At 40.9% G+C, this 22802-nt stretch overlaps 1 protein-coding gene across 6 annotated transcripts in view; it reads right to left on the reverse strand.

The window, feature by feature from the left end:
• Positions 1 to 22802, reverse strand: part of esrrga (estrogen related receptor gamma a) — a 168390-nt gene that overhangs the window by 34418 nt on the left and 111170 nt on the right. For all 6 annotated transcript variants that reach the window (XM_089120414.1, XM_089120413.1, XM_039669199.2 and 3 more), the window contains 2 exons: positions 21307 to 21722; positions 18518 to 18634 (listed from right to left, as the gene is read on the reverse strand). In XM_089120414.1, the coding sequence (XP_088976540.1) occupies positions 18518 to 18634; positions 21307 to 21709 (520 nt within the window). In that variant the 5' untranslated portion in view covers positions 21710 to 21722. The remainder of the gene's footprint in view (positions 1 to 18517; positions 18635 to 21306; positions 21723 to 22802) is intronic.

A 22802-nucleotide genomic window follows, 5' to 3' on the forward strand; every position in this document is an offset into this window, starting at 1 on the left:
GGCGTGATAATGAGTGTTAATTAACTTTGACCCTGGCTGGTTGTTGATTATGTGACATTGTACTGCAGGACAAAAGCGGATCCGTGACCCTGTTTGCTCACATTTCCACGAAGGAACACGCGTCCCACAGGCTTCGTTTTACACGAGAACGCCGGTCTTAAAAAGATGTCACATTGCTAGCATGACATTCTCGATGCCAGCACCCGAAATATGCAACAACACACGACTCTCACATGTTGACAGCCTCTCATCTTAACAAGACCGAGCCCCCAGCCAGAAACAGGATCCTGCCCTTTTCCGAGTGCTTGGACTGCAGGGTTTTATTGGGGTAATTCACTGCTACAGACATGCTTTGTAATAGCATCACCTGCAGTCCCGTACGGCATCTTATATCTCGCTCCGCCATTTTCCATCCCGATTAATCTCTTTCACAAGAACGAGAAGTGCAAATATTTATTCATTTAGCTCGCTGAAATGACACCAAAACCATCGAATTGAGTATGTATAACTGCATAAAGTTTTGCGTCCAAGCTCATCATCTTTGAAGGCCTGCACTGTAAATAGATGAGGAATTAATGCAGCAGAACTCTAAAAGAAGCTGTCTATTATTAGGAGAGCCTCCCTCATTGCTGAAGGAGAACCGTTCAAGGATTAACATGCTCAAAACAAACAACATAGGAATAAGTTACCCTTTGTAACTGATTTGCAGCCAGCTTTGTGGCTTCTCTTATATGGTTAAGATTAAGATGCAGCTACAGGATGCCGATCCGGGGGCGATCGCTACCCTCCAGAAACGGCGAGAGTGGCTTTACACCATCGGGATACATCCGTCTGCTGATAGACCTTCTATCGCCACATGACTGTAAAGCAAGCAGGCGCCTGGCTGCACATGATGCTCCGCTGGGTCGGGTTTCACACAGGCCCAGATACAAAGAGCTGCTGATTGTTTGTTTGACGGCGTATCTATGGGTCCATGTGGAATGATCTTGATGAATTACATTGCTTCATGGGATGAACATGGCAAAATCCACTCAGATGTTACAGTCTCGAAACAGACCAAACAGCTCTTATGCTATGTTTTTTTTTAAGGATGACAAGTCAATAACAGTTAATTTAAAGGGACGGTTCAACCCCCCCCCCCCCCCCCAAAAAAAAAATAATAATAAAATAAATAAATAAATAAATACAATTCTGTAATTCAATATTTACTCACTACTATGTGTTTTGAAATATGTAGGACTTTTTTCTTCTCTGGGACAAGGAAGGAGATCTATAGCAGATTGTCCAAGCTACCCTTTTTTATACACTGAAAGTAAATGGGGAAGATTTTCTATTGATAATGACTTAATTTTTAGCCATTTGCACACACAAATAATTTGCCTTAAGAGAGTGTATCGGAATAATATAACCTTTTGTGATTTTGTTTTTGTTCTTTTTGGAGATTGACAGCACCAGTCCCCATCAACTTTCATTGTACTGACAAGACAAGAATGGACTGTTTTTTGTGTGTGTGAACTGTCCCTTTAAATAAGAGGCTCCTTTAAATGACAGAAAATGATGCACTATAATTTACATTAATTAATAAAATGTTCCTCTGCTAACAGCATGAAGTTCACAAATAATATTATTTGTATGTTCTGTGACTTCTGATTAACTTCATACATTACAACTAATGTGGACAATGACATGAAATACTGGTAAAGATTTTCACAGCAAATGGCTCAGATTTTGAGCAAGCAAAGATGATTTCATTTCATACTGTTGTAAATGCCCAGTAGATTACAAGATTTTACTGTTTTAATTAAGATGACAAAAAGTCTAGTTGCTTCATGGCGAAATCCCTTTTCCCTCGTTTTAAATTATCCTATCCTCTCCGCACATCCCCCTACATTTTTATTAGGACCCACAGATGACCGTAAACTTCTTACAAGGCTTGTTTTGAATTTCATAGGTGGCGTGGAATCCTGCAAGGCGTCTGCAGAAATTTACGGGAAAGTGTGAGAGAAACAATCAAACTGGCAGAAAAAAGACTAATTAATCAGACATGTCCAGAGAATTCTGAAATCTCGAACTTGCGTCATTATATTACACCTATTCTTGTTTAGTAGTCATCAGCATGCGTGCAGACACACTAAAGAGCCAAGGAGACTGTTGTTTTGGCCAAGGCTGATGAAGGAACTCAAGAGTGAATACGGCAGGCAAATTTCTCACAGCTGACACGCATAAACACTACGCCGCGTCCACTCAACAAAGGCTTAAGTGTTCACTTACGCCAAACGTGTGCTGATAGTTCAGTTTCTTTTTACAGGTGATATGCATCACAAGAGTATAGCTTGCTCTTTGATGAATATATATAGGAACAAGCACTTACCCAGCTAAATCTAGCTACCAGAATATCTTCCATCAACAGTGTGTCTACAATGAAAATGATACATTGAGAATGAGACAGTGACCAAAGCAAACATGAGAAGGAGAGAATCTGATTTACTTACTAAAATTATTGTGGACAACACTGTAGTCCAGTAAAACCACTCTACTATTGTGTCATTTAGTATATGAATTATTGAAATCTTTTAATAGTAGCAATAATGCTTATCGCAGTCCAAAATTAATACCACACATGCCAATGGTTGGAGAAAATTACAGACTATAAACAATTCCGTACCTGCTATGTAATTATTTTGGCTACAAAACACTACATTTTACATATGGTTTTATATTTGCGATGGTAATTTTTTCAAAAGTAAAAGGTCAATACTATGTGCATGTCTCTTATGTTCCGTCGTCTCCGAATCATTGTGTTTGCAATATTAAGTGTATCACTCTTACAACTCAAGTTCCAGTTCCTTGTGAAGGTACTATCAACTGTAACTATACAATTTACTTGCCAAATAAAGAATAATATGTAAAGCTCCTCTTCTCTAAAAAAAACATATTTAACAGTCATTAGGCACTGACAGAAATGAACACTGTAAAATTACCAGAATATACCAAGCTGCCATTAAAATGTTCTCTTATAAAGTAGATATTCTAAAAGCGTTGCGATATGAAAATGACAACCCAGCTTCATTCCCATATTCTTGCTGGTTCACTTTAGCTAAATCCAAGGGGGACCAAATTGTTTTAGTCAAAGTCAGCAGCCCTATTCCACCGAAGCACACATCCTCCAGTCTATTCCATTAATGCTGTGAGCTCTTATGTGGAAATAACTGTGACCTATGGCAAAGGGCAAAACAAAGCGTGTCCCGTGTGCTGAGGACAGCCCAGCAAGCAGGACACCCCATTCTGAGAAAAAGAGCGAATTCCAATTGCAAACGGCCGAGTTTACACACAAGATGCAAATGGGCCTCGGACAAATGAACATGAGAAAGCAACAGGACTGCTGGTTGCCAGATCCCCTGAGATCTACAGGAATGAATTATTAAATCTTCACCGGGACGATGAGAGAGAGAGAGAGAGCGCAGGAGTAGGAGAGAGGGGGTAGACACACACTGTCATCTGAATCTCCCTCTTAATCCAATGAGAATTTATTTTCTCTGCCGCTGTAAATGTTGGTCGCTAAGCTGTGGGACAAGTGCGCACTGTGGTGCTATTCATGCATAAAATGTGGATTTCTATTTGATTTTCTGATGTTTAAGCCTGTTAAATTCCCCCCTGCTCCCCTGGCACAATCGCCTCCCCTTGAGTTTCTCCGTAACGTAATTACACCGAGGAGCAAATATTGACAGCATTTGTCTTAAGCTTTGAAATGTTCAAATTCCCAAACAGAAAAACCAAAAAACAAACAAACCCAGAATAACGTCTGGGTTCATTATTTTGATTGGCCGGCTACAGAAATTAAACATTGAGGGTGGTACTTTGAATTCTGAAATATCTGAAGTGATGCTCTGAATTTTTGCTCGTGTTCGGCTTAGCCCTTGACAAGGATTTGCATTCTTTGAAAATGTGCTGACCATCGGCAAGTAAACGGACGTGACCGTCTTGACAAACAAGTCAGGTTTGGTGTGAGGTAGAGTGTGTGCCATTGTGTGTTCAGAGAAAGGACGTTAGCAGTTTGTTTCGAATAAACAGTGGACACAAGTCAACGACACATTCTAGAAGCAAAGAACAAAGGCTCCATCCCTCCCAAAGACATAATCACAGCAACTCAAAAATCAAAAACCAAAGCTAAAAGACTAAAAAGAGTCACATCACAGGTGAGTGGATTTACATGAATATCATGCATGTAAATGACTAGAGCATTAGAGCTGCCTTTTCTTCCAAACATGCTCCTGAAAAAGTATCAAAAATAAGTCAAATTACAGGCTTAACATTAGTTTCTATTTCGCTCAAATATATACATGCATGTATGTGTATTCATATATACAAACCAATTATACACAGTACACACACATATATTGTGTAAACACAAACTTTTATTTTGGAAGCAATAATTTACTTTGCCCAGCAATAATTTATTGTAGTTTTAATATGAGTATAGACTATATCTATATGCACAGGATCCCAAGAAAAGCTTTTAAATGTACCATATCTCTCTCACTATGCTAATTTTGGGCCAACAGTCGATCCTATAGTACCTGAAAGAGACCCTCCTCCATCACCGCCCACCCCTCTGCACACAACTCTCACTTAATAAAGAGCCATCCGAACAAGCTCATTTATTTTCCAGAAAATTAACTCACTTTCAGTCCTGATTAATGATTTTAATCTAAATGAATCAAATTAAAAATTGAAAATTATATTTCCAAAGCCCACAAAAAGGGGGGAAAAGACAAGGAGAAAAGACCATTCCCACTTAACAAATGAGCCTTCAAATATTAAAAGAGGAGCAGGAGTGGGTGATCCTAATGAAATGTGTCCGGTGCTTGGCTGCCTCTCCCTACACACAGGCAGATCCGGAGTAGAAGAAAAAAAAAAAAAAAAAAAAGAAAGAGATGCACTGAGAAAATAAAGAGATAGGAGAGGGGGAGCCCAGCTCATTGTCCACTGAAAATCCAGAGAGAATTACTGAGCTATCTACTTACTTTAATTATTGCGTCATGCCCCGTCCATTCTCAACACTACTTTAAGAGAGAATGAGAGAAAAGCGAACTGTAGGTGCCACGGTCATGTGACTGCAGTGGCCCGAAGCTAGTGAGTGGGCATTGACTGATGCGGACAAATTTACTGCGATATTTCGGCACAGAAGCTGAAGTTTTTTTTTGGGGGGGGGGCTTTGCTACTAACCTGCCAAATGCTTGGCTGACTTAATAGTTCATCACTTAAAAGTGATGAACGGCGATCATTTTGGGGCGGAGGAATATTGCTGACTGCCGATATTGGAAGCACTTCTGATTGGATCACCATCGGATTTCCCACTTCAAACGGCATTGTACATTGGAGAGACGGGTATGGGGGGGCATCTAGGTCAAATTGACATGTTACTGCTTGCTTTGCGAGGGGAAAAAAAACACTACTGGAGTGATGGAATAGGCGTCCGTGAGTGGAACGGTGTCACTTGTGTAAAGCTGTTATTGGTTATGGAGTCGTGGCTGTTCAGAGTTGAGCACAATTTTATTATGACCCATCTTTCATCCAGGATCCCCAGTATAAAGGACACGGAAATTTTAGAGGGGTGGCGAGTGCTGATGGAATGTCATCCAAATGATTGAAATGTTGAAATTCATAATTGGAAACACAGTGCTATCTTATGGCCCTCTCTCTCTCTCTCTCTCTCTCTCACACACGTAGGCAGAGCTCCGTCACAGCAGCAGAGGCATGTGTGAGGATGGGCACGGCAGTGGTTTTTATGGTAATTGAGGCAGTTATATGAGGTGGATGTGGACAGCGCCTTTCTTCTGCCGAGACTTAAAGAGAAATAAGCGTGCGTTATCTTCCTGCCGGCAGAGCCGCCCTATTGTTGATTCAATAATACAAGACGGCTCTTATCAGGGCTCGGGGTGACTGATTGGCAGGCCGATATGTTTAGACAATGTGCCGTGTTCAAACTGAATTTACTCAGGCCTCTGGTCTTCCCAGGAGCAAGCAGAGCAGAGCGAATTAACACCACACAATGGACTGAGACTCTTTCAACATCTCTACATGCCCCCCTTGGCCCATGTCTTTTTCTGGACTAATACCCACGATGATTATGATGATTACGGTTAACGGTTATAACGGGGATAATAAATAAAAAAATCTAAATATAATAGTAATATAATACATTTAAATGAAAGCAAACAACAATAATAATAAATTAGTAGCGACACACCACAACAATTAATGGAAATGGAAGCAAAAATTAAATAATAACGATAAGAAGATGTGAAAAAAGGAAGGCCCACAAACACACACACACACACACACACACACACACACACACACAAAAAATGCTAAGTAATTATAAAATCATAACAAAGGTGCACCAAGAAGGGCAATGGGATTAGAGGACACTAGAGTTATCAGAAAAACTGTAGGTAATTTGCTTGATCATTTTTAACAGAGTTATGCAAGAAAGTGTTTAATTTGGGCACGATTAAAATCATCAAGTATCATCAAATGAAACAAATTTACCGGGGAGGACTAGTTCTGTCTGAACAGGGCTTTAGAGACAAACGCATCAACACAAAATCAAGAAGCATAATTGTGTTTACATTTGAGGTCCCGGTTTAATTTAAAGAGACATCCAAGTGGTGAGGAAAAGCCGAAGCAGAAAGATGTGTTAAAAACATGCGGTGTGTAGGGGTGAGATATGGGCCAGGGGAGGTGCTGGCCAGCATTGCGGGATCAAAAGGAGTGATTTTTTTGCCTTCATCTGGCCTGATGGTGGAGTAAATGAGAACAGATCAGCGCTGTGGTCTGTGGGCAGGTGGCTGTCGGCCGTCGTCCGTCTCCCAGCCATTAAATGCTGGCAAGATGGAGGGCCTTCCTTTCCTATAGCCACACTTACAGATCAAACAGTGACAAATGAGATGTAACTGCACTTGTAAAGCAAGGCTACAATCTGTCAAAGTACAATATCATTTGTGATCTGAAGTGGCAACCACGTTGTCTATTCCTGACGGTTCACCTACAGAATCTCACAGGTTTTTTTTCTTTGTTTCGATCTCCTTTTCATATTCTTTTATAAATTCTTGGGATGAACTGATTGTTTTGGACGATACTGATTTTTATAGCCATTGTAATGACCTATACTGCCAGATAATATGCTTCATTTATTTATTTATTTATTTTAAGGAAAAGCTTTTAAATTAAACCGCCCACAAAAATAGTTACGAAAATACTTAAATATATGTTTATAAATACAATTTTTAAAAACATTTAAGATATTTACATTTGAGGAAAAAGCCCTGACACCATCTGCTTCTAGTATCTACCTAATTAGGCAGATAATAATGGTATAAGATGAGATTTATAATAATAAAGATATATCTACTGTATACAGTATATACTGTAACTTGTTTATTTTTTTAAATAGTAAAACGCACAGATATATACACAAACATGATTGGCATACAGACAGAAAGATAGACAAATCTACAGATAGACAAGACAGACAAACAGATGGATAGATAAATCTAGATAGATAGGTTAGATAGGATAGGTTAGATAGATAGATAGATAGATAGATAGATAGATAGATAGATAGATAGATAGATAGATAGATAGATAGATAGATAGATAGATAGATAGATAGATAGAATGCTTTATAATGCTCATGTCAAATCCTCAAAGCCTTTATGGAGAATTTGGCTCCATTTTCTGTTTGTGCGGTAGGCTTGGTCATTACCTGAGGAAAATCAGTGCCGAGGAAAAAACTACTTAGTGAGCTGTATGACTGCATTAACAAGGCCTCTCTCTGCCTGAACAATTCCTCGCCTCTAAATGATCTAATTAAAGTCTCATCAGTCGTGTGTCTCGGGCCGAGCCCTCCGCTGCTGCATTCAGACACTTTCACACGTAACAGCGTTCCCTGCTGTGCTAGCACTCCCCTCGGCCTAACTGATCCAATGGAGGGCTTCTGATACATCATCATAACAGACAGTGGGTGTCTTCTGAGGGTGGAAGACTTGTAGAGGTTTAGATGTTGAGCATGGGTAATATGATGGGCGATGAGGTTAACAAAATTAACCCTTAGGGGTTGAACAGTGATAGGTATGAAAATGAGTTTACAGTTATGACCACGTATCACTCAGACACACTTTCAACACATTCCTTATACAGACACATGCAATGAATTATCCAAAAGTGTCCCCTTCAAAAATGTGTAAAACATTTATAAGCCTTCAACATGACCGGGACAGACAGATTTTGGTGGCAGGTCATGGTCTATCAGGGGCTGTAAGATTGATATGGTATGTGTCACTATGGAAGGGCGTCAGTGCTGTAAGGCAGTGGGTGATGGTGGAGATTGCATTAGAGCAGAGCACAGGATGGTGCTGGGGGCTGGGCCACGCTGGTTAATATGGGGCAGTGGGGAAACTGATGGTGTTGTAGGAAGGAGGGAAGGGCAGCAAACGGCCTGCAGGTTGCTTCAGGTCGGTCAGTGGGAGATGAGTGGGTAATTGCCACTTCACCATGCCCAGTGTGTTCATTCAACCCTTCAAATGACAGAAACCACATCTGAGCCTTTTCTGATTTCTTTTCTCCCATAGTACATAAGTGGGACTAAAAATGTGAACTGAAGTATGTACGCTAATATCATCATCAAATTATGAAATGCAATAAACGAGGTAAATGTAAAAAAATAAATAAAAATAAATAAATGAATGAACAACACACTGTATATATATATATATATATATATATATATATTAAACTAGAGACCACATAGGACCATGATAATAAAAATAAAAATAATTTATATTTTAGTATATTATTTATATGTACAAGCTATTTATTTAAATATAAGTATATACAACTATTATATGTGAAAATATGTATGTCAGTTTTTTATTATTCTTTAATGTATTTATTTAAATATAAAAATGTAAAATGAAGAACAATGTCTGATACTGACAATTACTCTACTTACATGAATTATGATAATAAATTATAATGTTCAAAAATAAAAATGAATGAATGCAAAACTGCTTTTTGAATTTGGACCCCACTATATAGATTACATATTTAGGTCTTAAATCACATGCCACAATTAAAATTAAAATAAATAGCAAGTCATCTCGACTCTCTCCTTCCAACTTGCCACTCTAAAAATATCTGAAGATATTGTTCTATATAGCCGTTGAATTCACCTCATCAGCACTAATAAAAAAAAAATCAGTACAATTAGGCCTCGTACCATGTAATTAGCCCAAAGCAATTTAAAGACAATGAGTAAATGAAATGCTTTGCAATCAGCTGACATTAATTTTGCATTGCACACTCAACACTCAGTGCAACCGGCTCATCGCTCGTGATCACGGCAGGGGAAGATACTGTGTCTTTTAAACTGAGATGCGAATACTCACAATGTAATTGCAGAAAACTGACTGTGCTATTTGTGTGTGTTCTTGTATTTATGGTTTTTGAGGACACAAATGTGTACTGCATAATGACATGTATAACTTCTTGTGTCCTCATAATACTAAACTGTTTTTTGAAATTCAAAAAGTGACACAAGTTTTCTGTGATGGGAACGTTTAGGGGTAGGGTGAAGGGAGATAGATTATAGTTTTTACAGTATTAAAAAACATTACGGCTATGTAGAACCCTCAAAAACCACATACAGGTGTGTGTGTGTATTTTCGTGAGACATTTAGGTGAGGTAACTGTAAGTGTGGTGTGGGTTTACGGCTGAGTGACGGGGGTATGACCCACAGAAATACACTCTTCTAAAGAAACTTCATCTGTCAGTCATATCAGTGCTTTAACAGCTCTATACCGGACAGGCTGGGGTACCGGGAGAGGATAATACTCAGTTTGTAAGCGTGTTTGTGTGTATGTGCATAGCAGTGCTTTTCCTCATTCAAGACCTGTGTTGTGTAGGGACTTTTACCACATAGAAGATTAATAAATACAATCTTTCATCTGGCTAAATATGTGGTCTGCTATCACATAATCTGAAAGTTCAGTTCTTCAATTTGAAGAAAAGCATCTGACTAGGAACATCTAAACGGCAACCACATAGAAAACAGAAAACGGCAAGCAACATAAAAAAAATGTGTCCAACAACAACAACAAGGTGATCTGTGGGGATATGGCTGATAGATTAACACCCTGCATCAAACTAAGCAGGTCATTTCTACACTATTTTTGGATGAGAAATTAGCAGATGCGTACTGATGTGCCTGGTGGTAACAAACCTCTGGACAGAAATACATTTATAATACTTTGTTTCAATGCCTGTGACCTATTTTACAGCAAATTAGACAATTGCTTTTGTACATGCTGACACTCATGCTAATTAGATTTGCGCTGTTGTGTTGTCGTGGCTTATAAAGAAACAGATGTGGTGGCAAATCTTGAATTTAAGGATTCACATTAGAAGATTTGCATCGAAGGTAATTGTTTAAAATAGAAAAATATGATCCAAAGACTACTAAAGCATAAGTTTACTTTTAATTCTATAGGTTTGGGAGTAAAAGCATTGCATCCAGGGTGATAAAGCACAATCGAACCTGAATGCATGTTCACCTTGCGGACTACAACAAAGGAATTGAAGACTTCCTCTCACCTGTGTGCCTGCTCCTACCATTCATAGATTACTATTATCAAGCCTCTCAAAGCCAGCGGTTCCACATTGCACCAATTTTAGCCTTTCCATCCCCCCTCAGGGCTCATACCAGAACAGTCTGTCGCTGAAACTGTCTTCCCTGCCTTCAACATCTGCATTCTCCTGCTCAATCGCACCAGACCACATGGATTGATAGAGTATGATGACATGGATATCACATGTGTGTGTGTATAAGGTGTCGTTTCACCAAAAAGTGAAGATAATCAGGACAGAGAGGATGATGCTCTCCACCTTATGAGGGCAAACAGCCACCATTGGGTTGCCTGCTTCCTGACATAGAGAAAAAAGGACGTTCTCAATGTGCCAGCTGTGTGGGCATCAGGCCCCTGCCAAATTCCAGACCCTGCCCTGCAACCAAATCAGCCTGGCCGACTGGAAAAGCACAGTCTGTGGGCTCAGCATGGTCTGTCTATGCAAAAAAAACAAAAAAACAAAAACCTGCCGTCTGCATGCAGTGGCGCAGAACCGGAGAAGACAAGAGCCCAGTCCGACTGGTCCCTTCATGCACAAGTGAAGCCCTGTAAGTAAATTGGTCACAAATTACCAAAACAAAGCAGTCAGAGAGAGCCAGTGCAGGCAAATCGCGGCCTGCGGCCGTGGCCCACTGCACTGTACAGAGCACTGATTGAGTCACATCGTTCAAAACGACATATTACTGTTGCATTGTTATGACAGTCGGCCAGCTGCGTGATTGGTGTGGTTGCAAAAGCCCATATAGAGCCATTAAAAGGTCAGCAGGTGCTGGACAAGGCGGCAGCATGTGCATCCCAGTGGAGACGTTCTCTGGGATTGCGGGCGGTGGGCTGCAAGCGATTGTGATGAGGGACATGCTGAATGCTGGAAGCGGTCCAGACTCTATTGCTGAGCCACTCAATCACAGGCTCAAACGAAGGCCCTCGCTTTAGCAGCGTCTACCCGGGCCCGTGGAAGAACAAGTTTACTGCGCTCTGTAGGGAGCACTTCGCAATATCCTCTCGGATACTACACTACACTGCTGTTTACCAAAAGGCTGGGAGTGAGCAAAGAACATTTGTTTGCATTAATCTACAGTGAGCACAAAAAAGTACTTGAACACCCACAGTTAATGTATGAATTTCAAATATACAATCAAATGGACTATTTTTATGCACTAAAATTCAAATTCTAGTGATACTAATAATTATTTTAAGGTTGTGGATGATAACTGATTTTAAAATTCCACAATATTTTGTCTAAATAAATAATACTAATAATAAATGTATAAACTTAGAGGTTATCTACTTGTAAAAATGGGGAAAAAAAAAAAAACAAGCATGCAAATATAATTTTATGCACAATATATATTGAAGACATTCCACTAACGTTAACCAAAAACTTTGGTTAATTTTTAAATCTTAATTTTGAACTATTGTTTAATCGCTTCGAACCTAACACATTTCTTTTTGAAAATGTATTGGAACATTTTCTATAGTTATTTCACATTAATGACACTTTGTTTGATATTGTAATACAAAATCATCCATGCCTTAAGTGTCCAAGTATACTTTTTGTGGCATACATACATCACCTAATTATGAGAATATATCTACATTGGCTGTTCCAAGCTGCCTTCTGGGAGAAAACATCATTTATTAAAGTGTCAGCAAAGTGTCCCCTGTGCTCTCTATGGAAAGCTCCAGCTGCCCCTCTGCCCACAAGTGGTTGTGGCAGACAGGGGAAATGTACGAGTGGAGGAGGATGGGAAGAGTCCTCCAAAGTCAGCAGCATGTAAAATCTTCCCCCACCTGGCTGGGGTCCAAACACACAATGCTCATTCTGCCTCCGATTCAGCGCAGGGACTTCCACCAATCCTCTGCGGGTTACTCCACTGCCTAAAGATGTCATTTAGTTGAGGATGGCGAGCAACCAGGGAGCGGGAGAACAGAGGGATTGGAGGGGAGGGAAGAGCGGTGGCAGGGGAGAATGGAGGAGGGATTTGAGCTACTGTGCCTTCTGTTGCTGCTGGAGAGGAGGTGGAAAAGGCACAGCGATGACCTTTCTGTCTCTGCACAGAAAAAAAAAAAAAGAAACCTCTCAGCAATTAAGAGGAGTTAATGCCCTAATTATGTGTGTCGTTTTAGGCAGCGCCAGAGGGGATCTCCTAAATAGTAAGAGAGGGTCGGGGGAGGGAGAAGAGTGTAAGATGAGGGGGATGGAGGGTTACGAACCCAGCTGTTTCATTCCCAGACCCAACCTGGTGGGGGGAGTGTTATGGCCAGCAGTTTGGGTTTTTTAAAAAGGTGCGGTAGATAGGACAGTTGGGCGACAGTTTCCCGAATGTGCCACCTAGGGTTATTTCAGGTGAAGCGACATCCTCTCAAACCCTTGAAGTGTGCGGAGAGTAAGGGAGGAAGGTGTGTGCTGTGATACACATCACTAGCGCTATCAAGCAGGGCCTGCCAGTCAGTTATGACACAATAATGAGGCTGTCATGATATTCAAATGGGTCTGTTCTGAAGAGTGTGACTGTCTATGGTGCACACTTTTGCCTTGACGGTGAAGAGGCAAGTGACATTTCACACTTAAGAAGTTATCCCAAAAGCGTTTGTCATCTTTATGTTGTGTACCATCATACTAGTATAGTCATCAGAGCTGTGCACTTTGTTTTTGTGAGTCAGCCACATATCTAAAACTGAATTAGTCTCAGCGGCTAGCGAAAAGATGGACAACTGTTTGTTCTCTAACAGAGTGGGACCTCAAACTGAAGGTGCAGCACAATCTCACCCTGGAAGAAAAACAAACCAGCTTTGAGAAAGAGTTGCCATGCTGCCATTTAAAAGCACACACAGAGGCGCTATCTAGGAATAAAGTAGGGCAAACTACAGAGAGAGAGAGAGAGAGAGAGAGACTGCATAATGATATCACCCCCCTGAGAGCTCTCTTTAAGACACTAGCTCTCTATTTTGGGGAGGCAAGAGTGGTGGGTGGAGTGTGGTCTCAGACGGGTCCTCTCCTCAGGCTCTAAATGAATGGCGGCGTTGCATAATCCAGCGAGCCTCGGCCGCTGACAGCACGATGATTTATGCCCCCCGTCAGAGGAAGAGAGAGAGCGAAAGGCAGATGAGGAAGGGACGGAGTTTGAGAGAATGAATGAGAGAGAGGGAGAAAGAAAAATAAAGAAAAACGTAAGGAAAGTAAAACTAAAACGCAGAAATGGGGAGGGAGGTAGAAAAGAAGAAACAAGGAAAAAGAAGGTGAGACAGACGTCAAGCCAAGTAGTCTTGTTCACTCACATCTTTTTCCAGAGACACTTGGAGACAGCTACAAGTTATCATTCCTAGTGCAAAACATATGTTTGAAGAAGTTTAGATTTTTTTTGTCATTTATATTGAAATTTGAATTTGTACCTAACATAGTGTACATGTGTTAGGTACAAATAACAAAACTCTAAAAGCATAATAATCGAATAATTCTGGTATTATTAAAATAATTACATATTAATAATAATACTAGCAGCCAATAACTCAATTCAAAACATATGATGAGTGAATGTCATGCAAAATGATCAATTTGGCAAACAATTTAGTACCAAAACACTGTAGTGTTTCATGACCTTTGACGTCAACAATCCATCAGTTGAGAACTACTGATTTAGACTTATACAAGAGAAAATAATGTGTTTAGCTGATGAGGTGTTTTTCGTAGTAGCATATCTGACTACTGTGATCATTGCCTGTAGCATGATCTGTGTCAGTCATGATAATGGTGAGAGTGGCCAGCATGCTATATATTTCATTGAAGGGTTTGCAGCACAGAAGCGGAAGAATTTTAAGCGGGATTTGATGCGACGAGGCAGGCTTTTGAGTTTTAAATTGCTCTGACTAAAAGCAGCACACACTCTATATGTATGAGTATGTATGTCAGTGTGTATGTGTGTGAGACAGAGAGAGAGAGCAGACACTTTAGCCTACTCATATCTACAGGCAGGTCTGGTTATTTTGCTTCCATGGCTGCTCGTGTCCCCGGAGAGTTACAGTGGGGAGAGCCACTGGTGTCAGAATCCAAACTTCGGCCTTCGTTAGAACAGCCACTATCTATAACACAGCACAATAATTGGGCGAGCTCTAATTGCCTTCTGCAGGAATTAGATGCTACATATTCGTAAGGTGCATCCCATCACTGCCAACCTACGTCTGCAGGTTACTTATTTCCCCCCTCTTACTCTCTCTTTCGCTTTCCGTAAACTCTGAATCTCAAAAACATATTTTTTTATACGTATAAATTATTACACACACATTTCATGTACATAAAGCTCTAACAACTCCAGTACTGATATAAGAAATAGTTTGACCAATCCGATTAAAGAACTGGAACTGTTGTTTAATTATTTAAAAGTAAGTTAGATTAAATCATAATCACATACATAAATAAGAATATAGTTTCAAAAAGTGTGAAAGTCTCAAATCTACAGTGATGGCGAAAGACAAAGAGCGGGACAAAGAGAGCTATGAGGTATATAAGTAGCTCGCTCTGTGGAGAAGGAGAAGGCCATCCATCTGTGTGTGCAGACATGAGGGATGAGTGGCTGAGAATCTACCATCAACATCATCATCATCATCACACGTATGGCCCTTCTCACTTAGCTTAGAGTTACGCAAGCTTTCGCAGAGTGAAGAGCATGGTATTTATGAGTGTGTGTATATGCATTAGCATCCTAGTGTATATGTGTGTGTGATCAGCGCTGCATGCATCAGCTCGCCTGTGAACTGCGTCTCTCTAAGTGTTGTGTAATAAGCACTCTCCAGTTCTGGTATACGGCTCTCGCTCCCCTCACGCTGCGTACCGCCGGGTGCTTTAGCTCAAGCATGTTAGGGATGATTCCCGGCTCTGGTCTCAGGCCAGTGCTCCGTCAGGCCCAGTCCCTGTCTCTCTGACTGTCTGTGGATATAATTTTACAGTTGGGTGGCTGGAGGTAGCGACGCGGCAGGAGGTCGGCCCCCAGGGTCAAACAGAGATGTTGCTGGAGGCAGCAATTTCCTTGCAGCTAGAGCGCGCATGTGCCTGCAAGGTGAGCACCTGCACACACTCTCGGTGCGAAGGCGAGTGCGTTTTGATACTGAGAGGATTTACTTATGCATATGTATGAGCTATGTGTGTGTACAATATGGGAGTGTTAAGCTGCAGGTGAGAGCTGCGATGTGATAGGTGGACAGATATCATGTTGGGTGGTTCAACTAGCCCTGCGGCGGTTTAGCTCTGTCTGCCGAAGGATCATCACTTTGGATGCCTGGTATAGAGAACTGCAAGTCTGTGTTGTGTTTATGTGTGTGTGTGTGTGTGTGTGTGTGAAGGATCCTTTCTTTATCAGAATTTCTTATCCCATCCCCACCTTCATGTCTCCCAGGGGTGACAGGGCTAATTTCAGACAGATCTTTCCCTTAAGCAAGCTGTTGGCTATGGGTAACAACCGAACCCCCTCCCCTCTCCCAAAACCCTCCAACTCCACGGACACTGACACGCCGGCTTAGCCTGTACCTCACCTAAGCTAGCCAGCCACAGTTAACGTCGACTGACAACTAACACACACACATAGATGACTGATCTGGATTAAATCTGATTCCAGGCAAGTGAGTTCTGTGCTAAAACACTGAAAACAACAAAACCAGACAAACGCGTTAGCATATCATTCAAAAGTGTTATAAAACGAACAAACAAAATGTTAGCATAACATTTTATTTGCAGAAAACCACGAGGAATGTCAGTCGTATACTTAAAGGCAATTTAAATATTTCATATGAAAAGCCATGAGGCAGAATTGTGTTTCCATGTCTAAAACAACCCTGAAAAATGTGCGAGTGTAATGTTACAAACGTAGCTAGTCAAAGTGTTGCAAAACCGACAAACAAAATATAGTTAGCATAGCAAACTCAAATATTTAATTTTAGTGAGGCTAAATTGTTTTTGTATCTGTTGTTCAAAAGTACAGTAGCTAGTAAAAAGAATAGATTAAAAAATATTCAAAACCTATTAAACATTTTTTTTTTTAATATACCCACAAGGTTAAACTGTTTGTATGTGCTGATTGCTTAAAAGCAGGAGAGAAAAAAGGTAGTGCAACATTTAAAAGTAGCCAATAGAGTATTGTAAACCTGAAACAAAAACAATGTAATTTTATAAGAATATTCACAACTGTATAGTAAATTCTTTTTAACAACAAAATAAAATGCTAAATGTAATTTAAATATTGTTGTGCATAAAACACTGTGAAAACAAGTTAGCATAATATTCAGCAAATAAAATGATGTAAATCTGACTAAATGCATAGCATTTTACACAGATTTTATACGAATTACTTTAAATTGTGTTCAAACTTAAAACAAACAACAAACCAGAAATAGATGCTAGTGTAACGTTCAAAAGTAACTACTGTCATAAAACTGACTAACAAAATAAAAAATGTGAGGGACCAAACAAAAGCAATTCACATATTTTATATGAATATATCTATAGTTGAATTGAATTGTTTGTATGTGTTTTTTTTCTTCGTTCTTTGTGTGTAAAGTAAACATGTTGTGGAAAAATAGGAAAATTGATGCATCAATTTTTCAAATGACCCTTATTCATATGTAGAGGGGGACCTCTGTATTAAATTCAAGCACTTTACAACAAATGGTTGTGCCATTGGGTGCCATTTTGATATATGTGTATATGGGTGGCTAGCAGCAAGAACAAAAGGCTGCTATTTGTCTGGGTGCTCATGGGAGAAGATGCCATATCAAACATGCAACTACATCCCTCAGACCTTTCTGAAAACAGGCCTCTACTTATCAATTACCTACCTGTCAGCGACACCGGCCGTGTAGGCAAATGTCCCTGCACAGGGCAACAATAGCGTTGAATGAGATTGCCATTTGCGTGTGTGTGTGTTAGTGTGTGAGCAAAAGACGGATAATATGAAAAAGAAACATTTCACACAGACAAAAACACGCATAGGCGCATGCTCTCACACTCAACACAAACAAATGTGGACCTGTGGGGCATTTGTGCCTGCTGTTGCTCCACAGATGTGTTGTTTTGGTATAATGTGAGCTGACCACTCAGGTCCGCAGTAGGTAGGCTGGCCGCAGGGCTTGTGTGTGTGTGTGCGTCTGGTCTCGTGTCTTGGTGAATAAGGTGCAGTCTACCTGATCGTGACTTAAAGGGCCAGAGCGTTTGTGTCCACACACACTTGCGTCTCTAAGAGTTCCTGTGCTGTGAGTGACAGGAGCATAGCCTACCTCTCATTCTCTCTCACATCTTCCCTCTCCCGCCTATGACGGCGATTCGTTCATAGGCAGACAAAACACATCCTGTCCACCTGAATGAATGTGCAGCATTTCAGCTGCTGAAGATATCAAAAAGGACTTTTTTCTTGCATGAAGGTTAAAGGCTAGTTCAGGCAGCTCCTCAGTAAACTTTTAACATCAAAGGCAGGAAAGCCTGGAGAGCCAGAGCCTTTCCACAGGAGAGCGGCGGTTTCAAAATAACTGCTTGTCCATTTGACAGACCTCTGAGAAAATGCCTCACAGGCCATCTCTCTAAATAATAACCAGTCTTGTTAGTTAGAACTGGGCCTTGAGGCCGAGACAAAAAGATGGTGTTTGGCTGACCGTGAGTGGCCCTCAGGGCAGGAGGCCAACCGGCCCTTCAGTTTCAACCTTGACTTTATTCCAGACCTGTTCTACTTTTCTTCCTCCTCAAAGAAACCAGTAGATTTTCTCAAAATGGTAGATAGTGAGAAATACAGTCGGAAAACCAATAAAATGTGCATTTGCTTCCCCTCCCCGACCCGTTTCTATCACTCACCTTCTCGCATCATGCCGACGGTCAGACACTTCATGAAGCGGCAGGCTTGGCAGGACTTCCTTCTGCGTTTGGTGATCTCACATTCATTGGTGGCGGGGCAGCTGTACTCGATGTTTCCTGTGGCGAGGCATGTAGAGGGAAGGAACAGAAAGTGTTTAATGACTGCCAACCAAAACCTCATTTCTGTAGCAATCTAGTAAGAAATATCATGTATATCATATATAAAATTGTATCATTTGCACAAATAAAATAATTTGCACTTGGGGTTGAAAAATTTCTTCATTTATTAAATCAAAAATGATTGTCTTCTCATTCTTGTGTTGATTTGATGCTTGAGAGGTATTTCTTATTATTATTATCACAGTTGAAAACAGTCGTGTGGCTTAATATATTTATGGAAACTGATATATATATATATATATATATATATATATATATATATATATATATATATATATATATATATCAGAATAGAAAAATAAAAATAAAATGGATTTGAAATTGAAAATTTTTACATTATAAAGAACATTAGAAATGTGTTTACTGTCGATTAATGCACTCGTGTTGAATAAAATTGCTATACATATCAATTAAAATATAAATCAACATTTTCAAACATTATAACCAAAACCAATACTGTGAGTGCAAAGCCAAGTTGTCAGTCCAAAAGAAGAGACTGAAATACAGCAAATGCATCCCGTCATATGTGTGTGCAATGAGTGCAAAATGTCATGCAGGAGAGAGCCACTGGCTCTCCTCAGAGGTCATATGTCATGGAACTGTGTGAAGCTGGGCAGGCAGGCAGACTTTACTAAACCTAAACAGAGACCTGGAGGTCACAATTCACCTCTAAGTGAACTTCCAATTACCTTGTGACAACTAACACTGCTCCTTATCCTACCAATCCCCATTATAAACAAAGCACAGAGAGCCATAGGTTTCCTATTGCAAGCCCTGCCATAAAGTCGACTATTACAGCATGTTCTTTGAGTATTATGATGCAGTGAGAGGGGAAAAGGGCCATGATATATGCTTGTTTTTGCAATAGCACACAAATAGAATCTGATGAGTAATCTGGCACACAATAAAAGCATTCAAACAGTTCCTTGGCTGAATTATAAGAATAACTTGCCAGATATAGTAATTTAATAGAACAAATTTAGGGTTTGGAACAGCTTATGGCAGTGCTAAAACTCTCAGCGTAGAGAGAGAATTTGCACTATAGAATAACTATTAGAAAACACACACACACACACACACACTGAAACAGACTCTCTCTCTCTCACACACACATGCAATTAACATAGGGCCCGTCTGGGACCTCCACACTGATGAAATATTTCAGAGTTAATCAGACTTTGTAAACACTGATTTGTATTGACTTCTCTTCTGTGAACTGATGTTTCCTCATTAAAAAGCAGATTAGCAGCACGAGCAGGGGGGCTAAATGCTCAAGACTGCTAATTCAACAGGAAACAGTATTTAAAGTATGCATGTCCATTAAACTGAGCTCCAATATTCATTAGTCAGGTAATCTCCAGAATCCATTAGGGTCTTCGGATTGGGAGGAATCTGTGCAGGTGGAATGTGTGTGGAGTTGAAAGGTGATTCGCATGAGGGATGAGGCTGGTTGAGTGGTCTTAACCAGCTGGGAATGTTTAAGGGGGGAAAAATCCTTGCCAATCTAATATAGGTGCTTTCCTCCCAGTAGCTGAATGCCAATGGCTTGAGTGCTGTGTCCAGGTTATCAACACAGTAGAAACGAGGCTGTATGTGTGTGTGGGTGTGTGTTCGCTGACAGGATAGAGTGATGTGATTTGAGTTAGGTGGCAGTCGATTAGTGCAATGCCCATTGTCTATCAGTCAAGTGCCCGACTAGAGGTTTCAAATAAGATATAAAATGTCCCAGGTGCTTTCTTCCTCTGCCTGTCTTCATATTAAACGCTACACTTCCATCATTCATCAGTTGCAGTCAAATGCCAATGGAGCTCATTTCCAGAGAATGGCGACAACATGACCTTGAGCTGACCTTCCACTACGGCAACGTTTTTGGCTCTCTGAGGTTGCACTCTTGGTAACTCCCTCCAGTATTTCACCACTGCTTGGCTACGAGTGGCTCAATTGGGAGGTGATAGATGCAGGTTGTCAGGTGGCATTGGAGAAGTGCCACCAGAATGCCAGCTGCCAGTGATCTGAGTGGCCGTGGCGCCCATGCTGCCGCCTGTCCCAGCGCCCTCCCCCAAACCGCTGTCCTGACGTCCCTGCATCCCTGAACTCCACAACCCCGTTCCTTCCCTCAAAAACCTGCCAGTCTAGAACTCAATGGATGTCCAGCTGGATGGGATGTTTTTGAAAATCACCAAGAGTTTTATTGGGTAATGGGATGAAACATACCGATATGTCAAATTCCCACCTTTCGGGGGTTTGGATCGTGTTCAGGCCGAGCACATTTTTGACCCATTTATTCAGCACCTACTTTGTTCCTCAGAGCTTTACCGTCACTTCTATACACTAGCAGATGAGTTACTTCCTGGTAAATTCAATTACTGCCAATCGCTTTGAAATAACTGATCAAGCTTGTTAATCTGAAACAGGAAATGTTTATTTCTTTGCACTGTCGCACATACTGGACGGAAAGCTGCTTAGGTGGTGTAAAGCCAGAAGACGTTGGATGTATGGAATTGATTTGTGCTGCTTCTAGTTATTGCACTTTGACTAAGTCCCTCTGACACCCTGGACTGCCACCTGAACCTAGCTGAAGATCTAGCTGAGGGAGGGTAAAAGCCAACCTTGAATGGTCCTCTTGAAAAAGGCCTTGCAGGCCTCGCAGGAGGCGACGCCATAGTGGTAGCCGGAGGCGATGTCCCCGCACACCAGACACAGGCGCTTGGGCATGGAGTTCAGCATGTACTCGCATTTAATCTGCGAGTCCTCTGTGATGGTGCTGGAGCAGTCCTCGTACCGCTTGGCTCCGGCTCCGCTGGGACCCAGAGCACCCGTTGGGCCATAAAGAGTGGGCGAGTCCAAACCGTTCTGATGGCCGTTCATGGTGGAGCTGTAACTACCGCTGGCGTCTGAGGAGCCGCCGGGGCTGTGGTGATTTACGCTGTCCGTCAGTGATGCGGGGCTGGAAGGTTCCGTCTTTATGTAAGAGGGGCAACTCGACTCAATGTGGCGGTCCTTGCTGGACATTCTGCAGAGCAGCCTACGAGGATAAAACATAAAACAAATATTGAAGCGTTAGTGAACACGACCAACGGTAAAAGAGTATGGAAACCAAGAAAATGATTGCCTGAGAACTTTTCTTTGATGTCCGTGCTGAAAAGACCAACGTATGGTGCCTTAGATGCTAGCAATATAGTAAATCATGTTAGTCCAAGATGGTCTTTTTAGCAGGGGCAGCTTAAAAATGTGTCGCCAACACAAAGCAATTGAGAAAAATCGAAAGAAATAGAAACATACAGCCCAGCCCTTAAGAGCGACTCTCCATTTTGCACATGGGTCCACCTCCGCCTTAGGCTGAGAGAACAGAGGATTCAGCGGCTAAAAAAAGCCCCTGATTGAGAATTCAGAATTCTAGTTTTTTAGCATGTTAATGACTTCTCTGAGAGGAAACATAAGAGGCGAGGCATATGAGAGCCAGTGTGCCATGGTCCCCTGGGTCTCACTAAAGTGTCTGAGTGGTTGTATATCTACACGGCTGTAAAGAGGAGAGCTAACATCGCTACTCTAGCATAGTGTGCAGCCAATTGAGCTCTAAAGAAATGTGGTACAACCAACTCAGTCATGTCCTAATAGTTTTAGATCCTGTCGTATTACATACATATACATAATCTGGATTAAATCATTTCAGCATTTATTTGCCTTGTCAAATCAAAATGATATATTTATGATTATCTATCTATATGCACACTACAATGAAGTATTTTGGACAGAATTAATTCTACACTAATAATTACAATATAAAAATAAAATTATAATAAATGTTAAATATATATATATAAAGAAAGTTGAACTGAAAATCAATGCTGACCATTCAGATTAATTTTCATTTGACAGAAAATTATGTACTGTCGAGTTACGGGTTTAATTTAAAGCCTGTGATTTCTTCTGCACCAAAATCTTCCATCTCCACAAAAAAAAAGTGCTAAAGGCCTTTTCTTGTGATTGTGGATCAAGGGGTGGGATCCGGTGATCAAATGCACCATGACAGATGAGCGTCTGCAGGGCGGAAGAGAGAGGGACAGTACGGATAGCTCAGCGCCATCACTCACTTTCCAGTCAA

This window comes from Pimephales promelas, chromosome 15 (assembly GCF_988280905.1).
Source record: "Pimephales promelas chromosome 15, fPimPro1.hap1.1, whole genome shotgun sequence".
Taxonomy (NCBI): domain Eukaryota; kingdom Metazoa; phylum Chordata; class Actinopteri; order Cypriniformes; family Leuciscidae; genus Pimephales; species Pimephales promelas.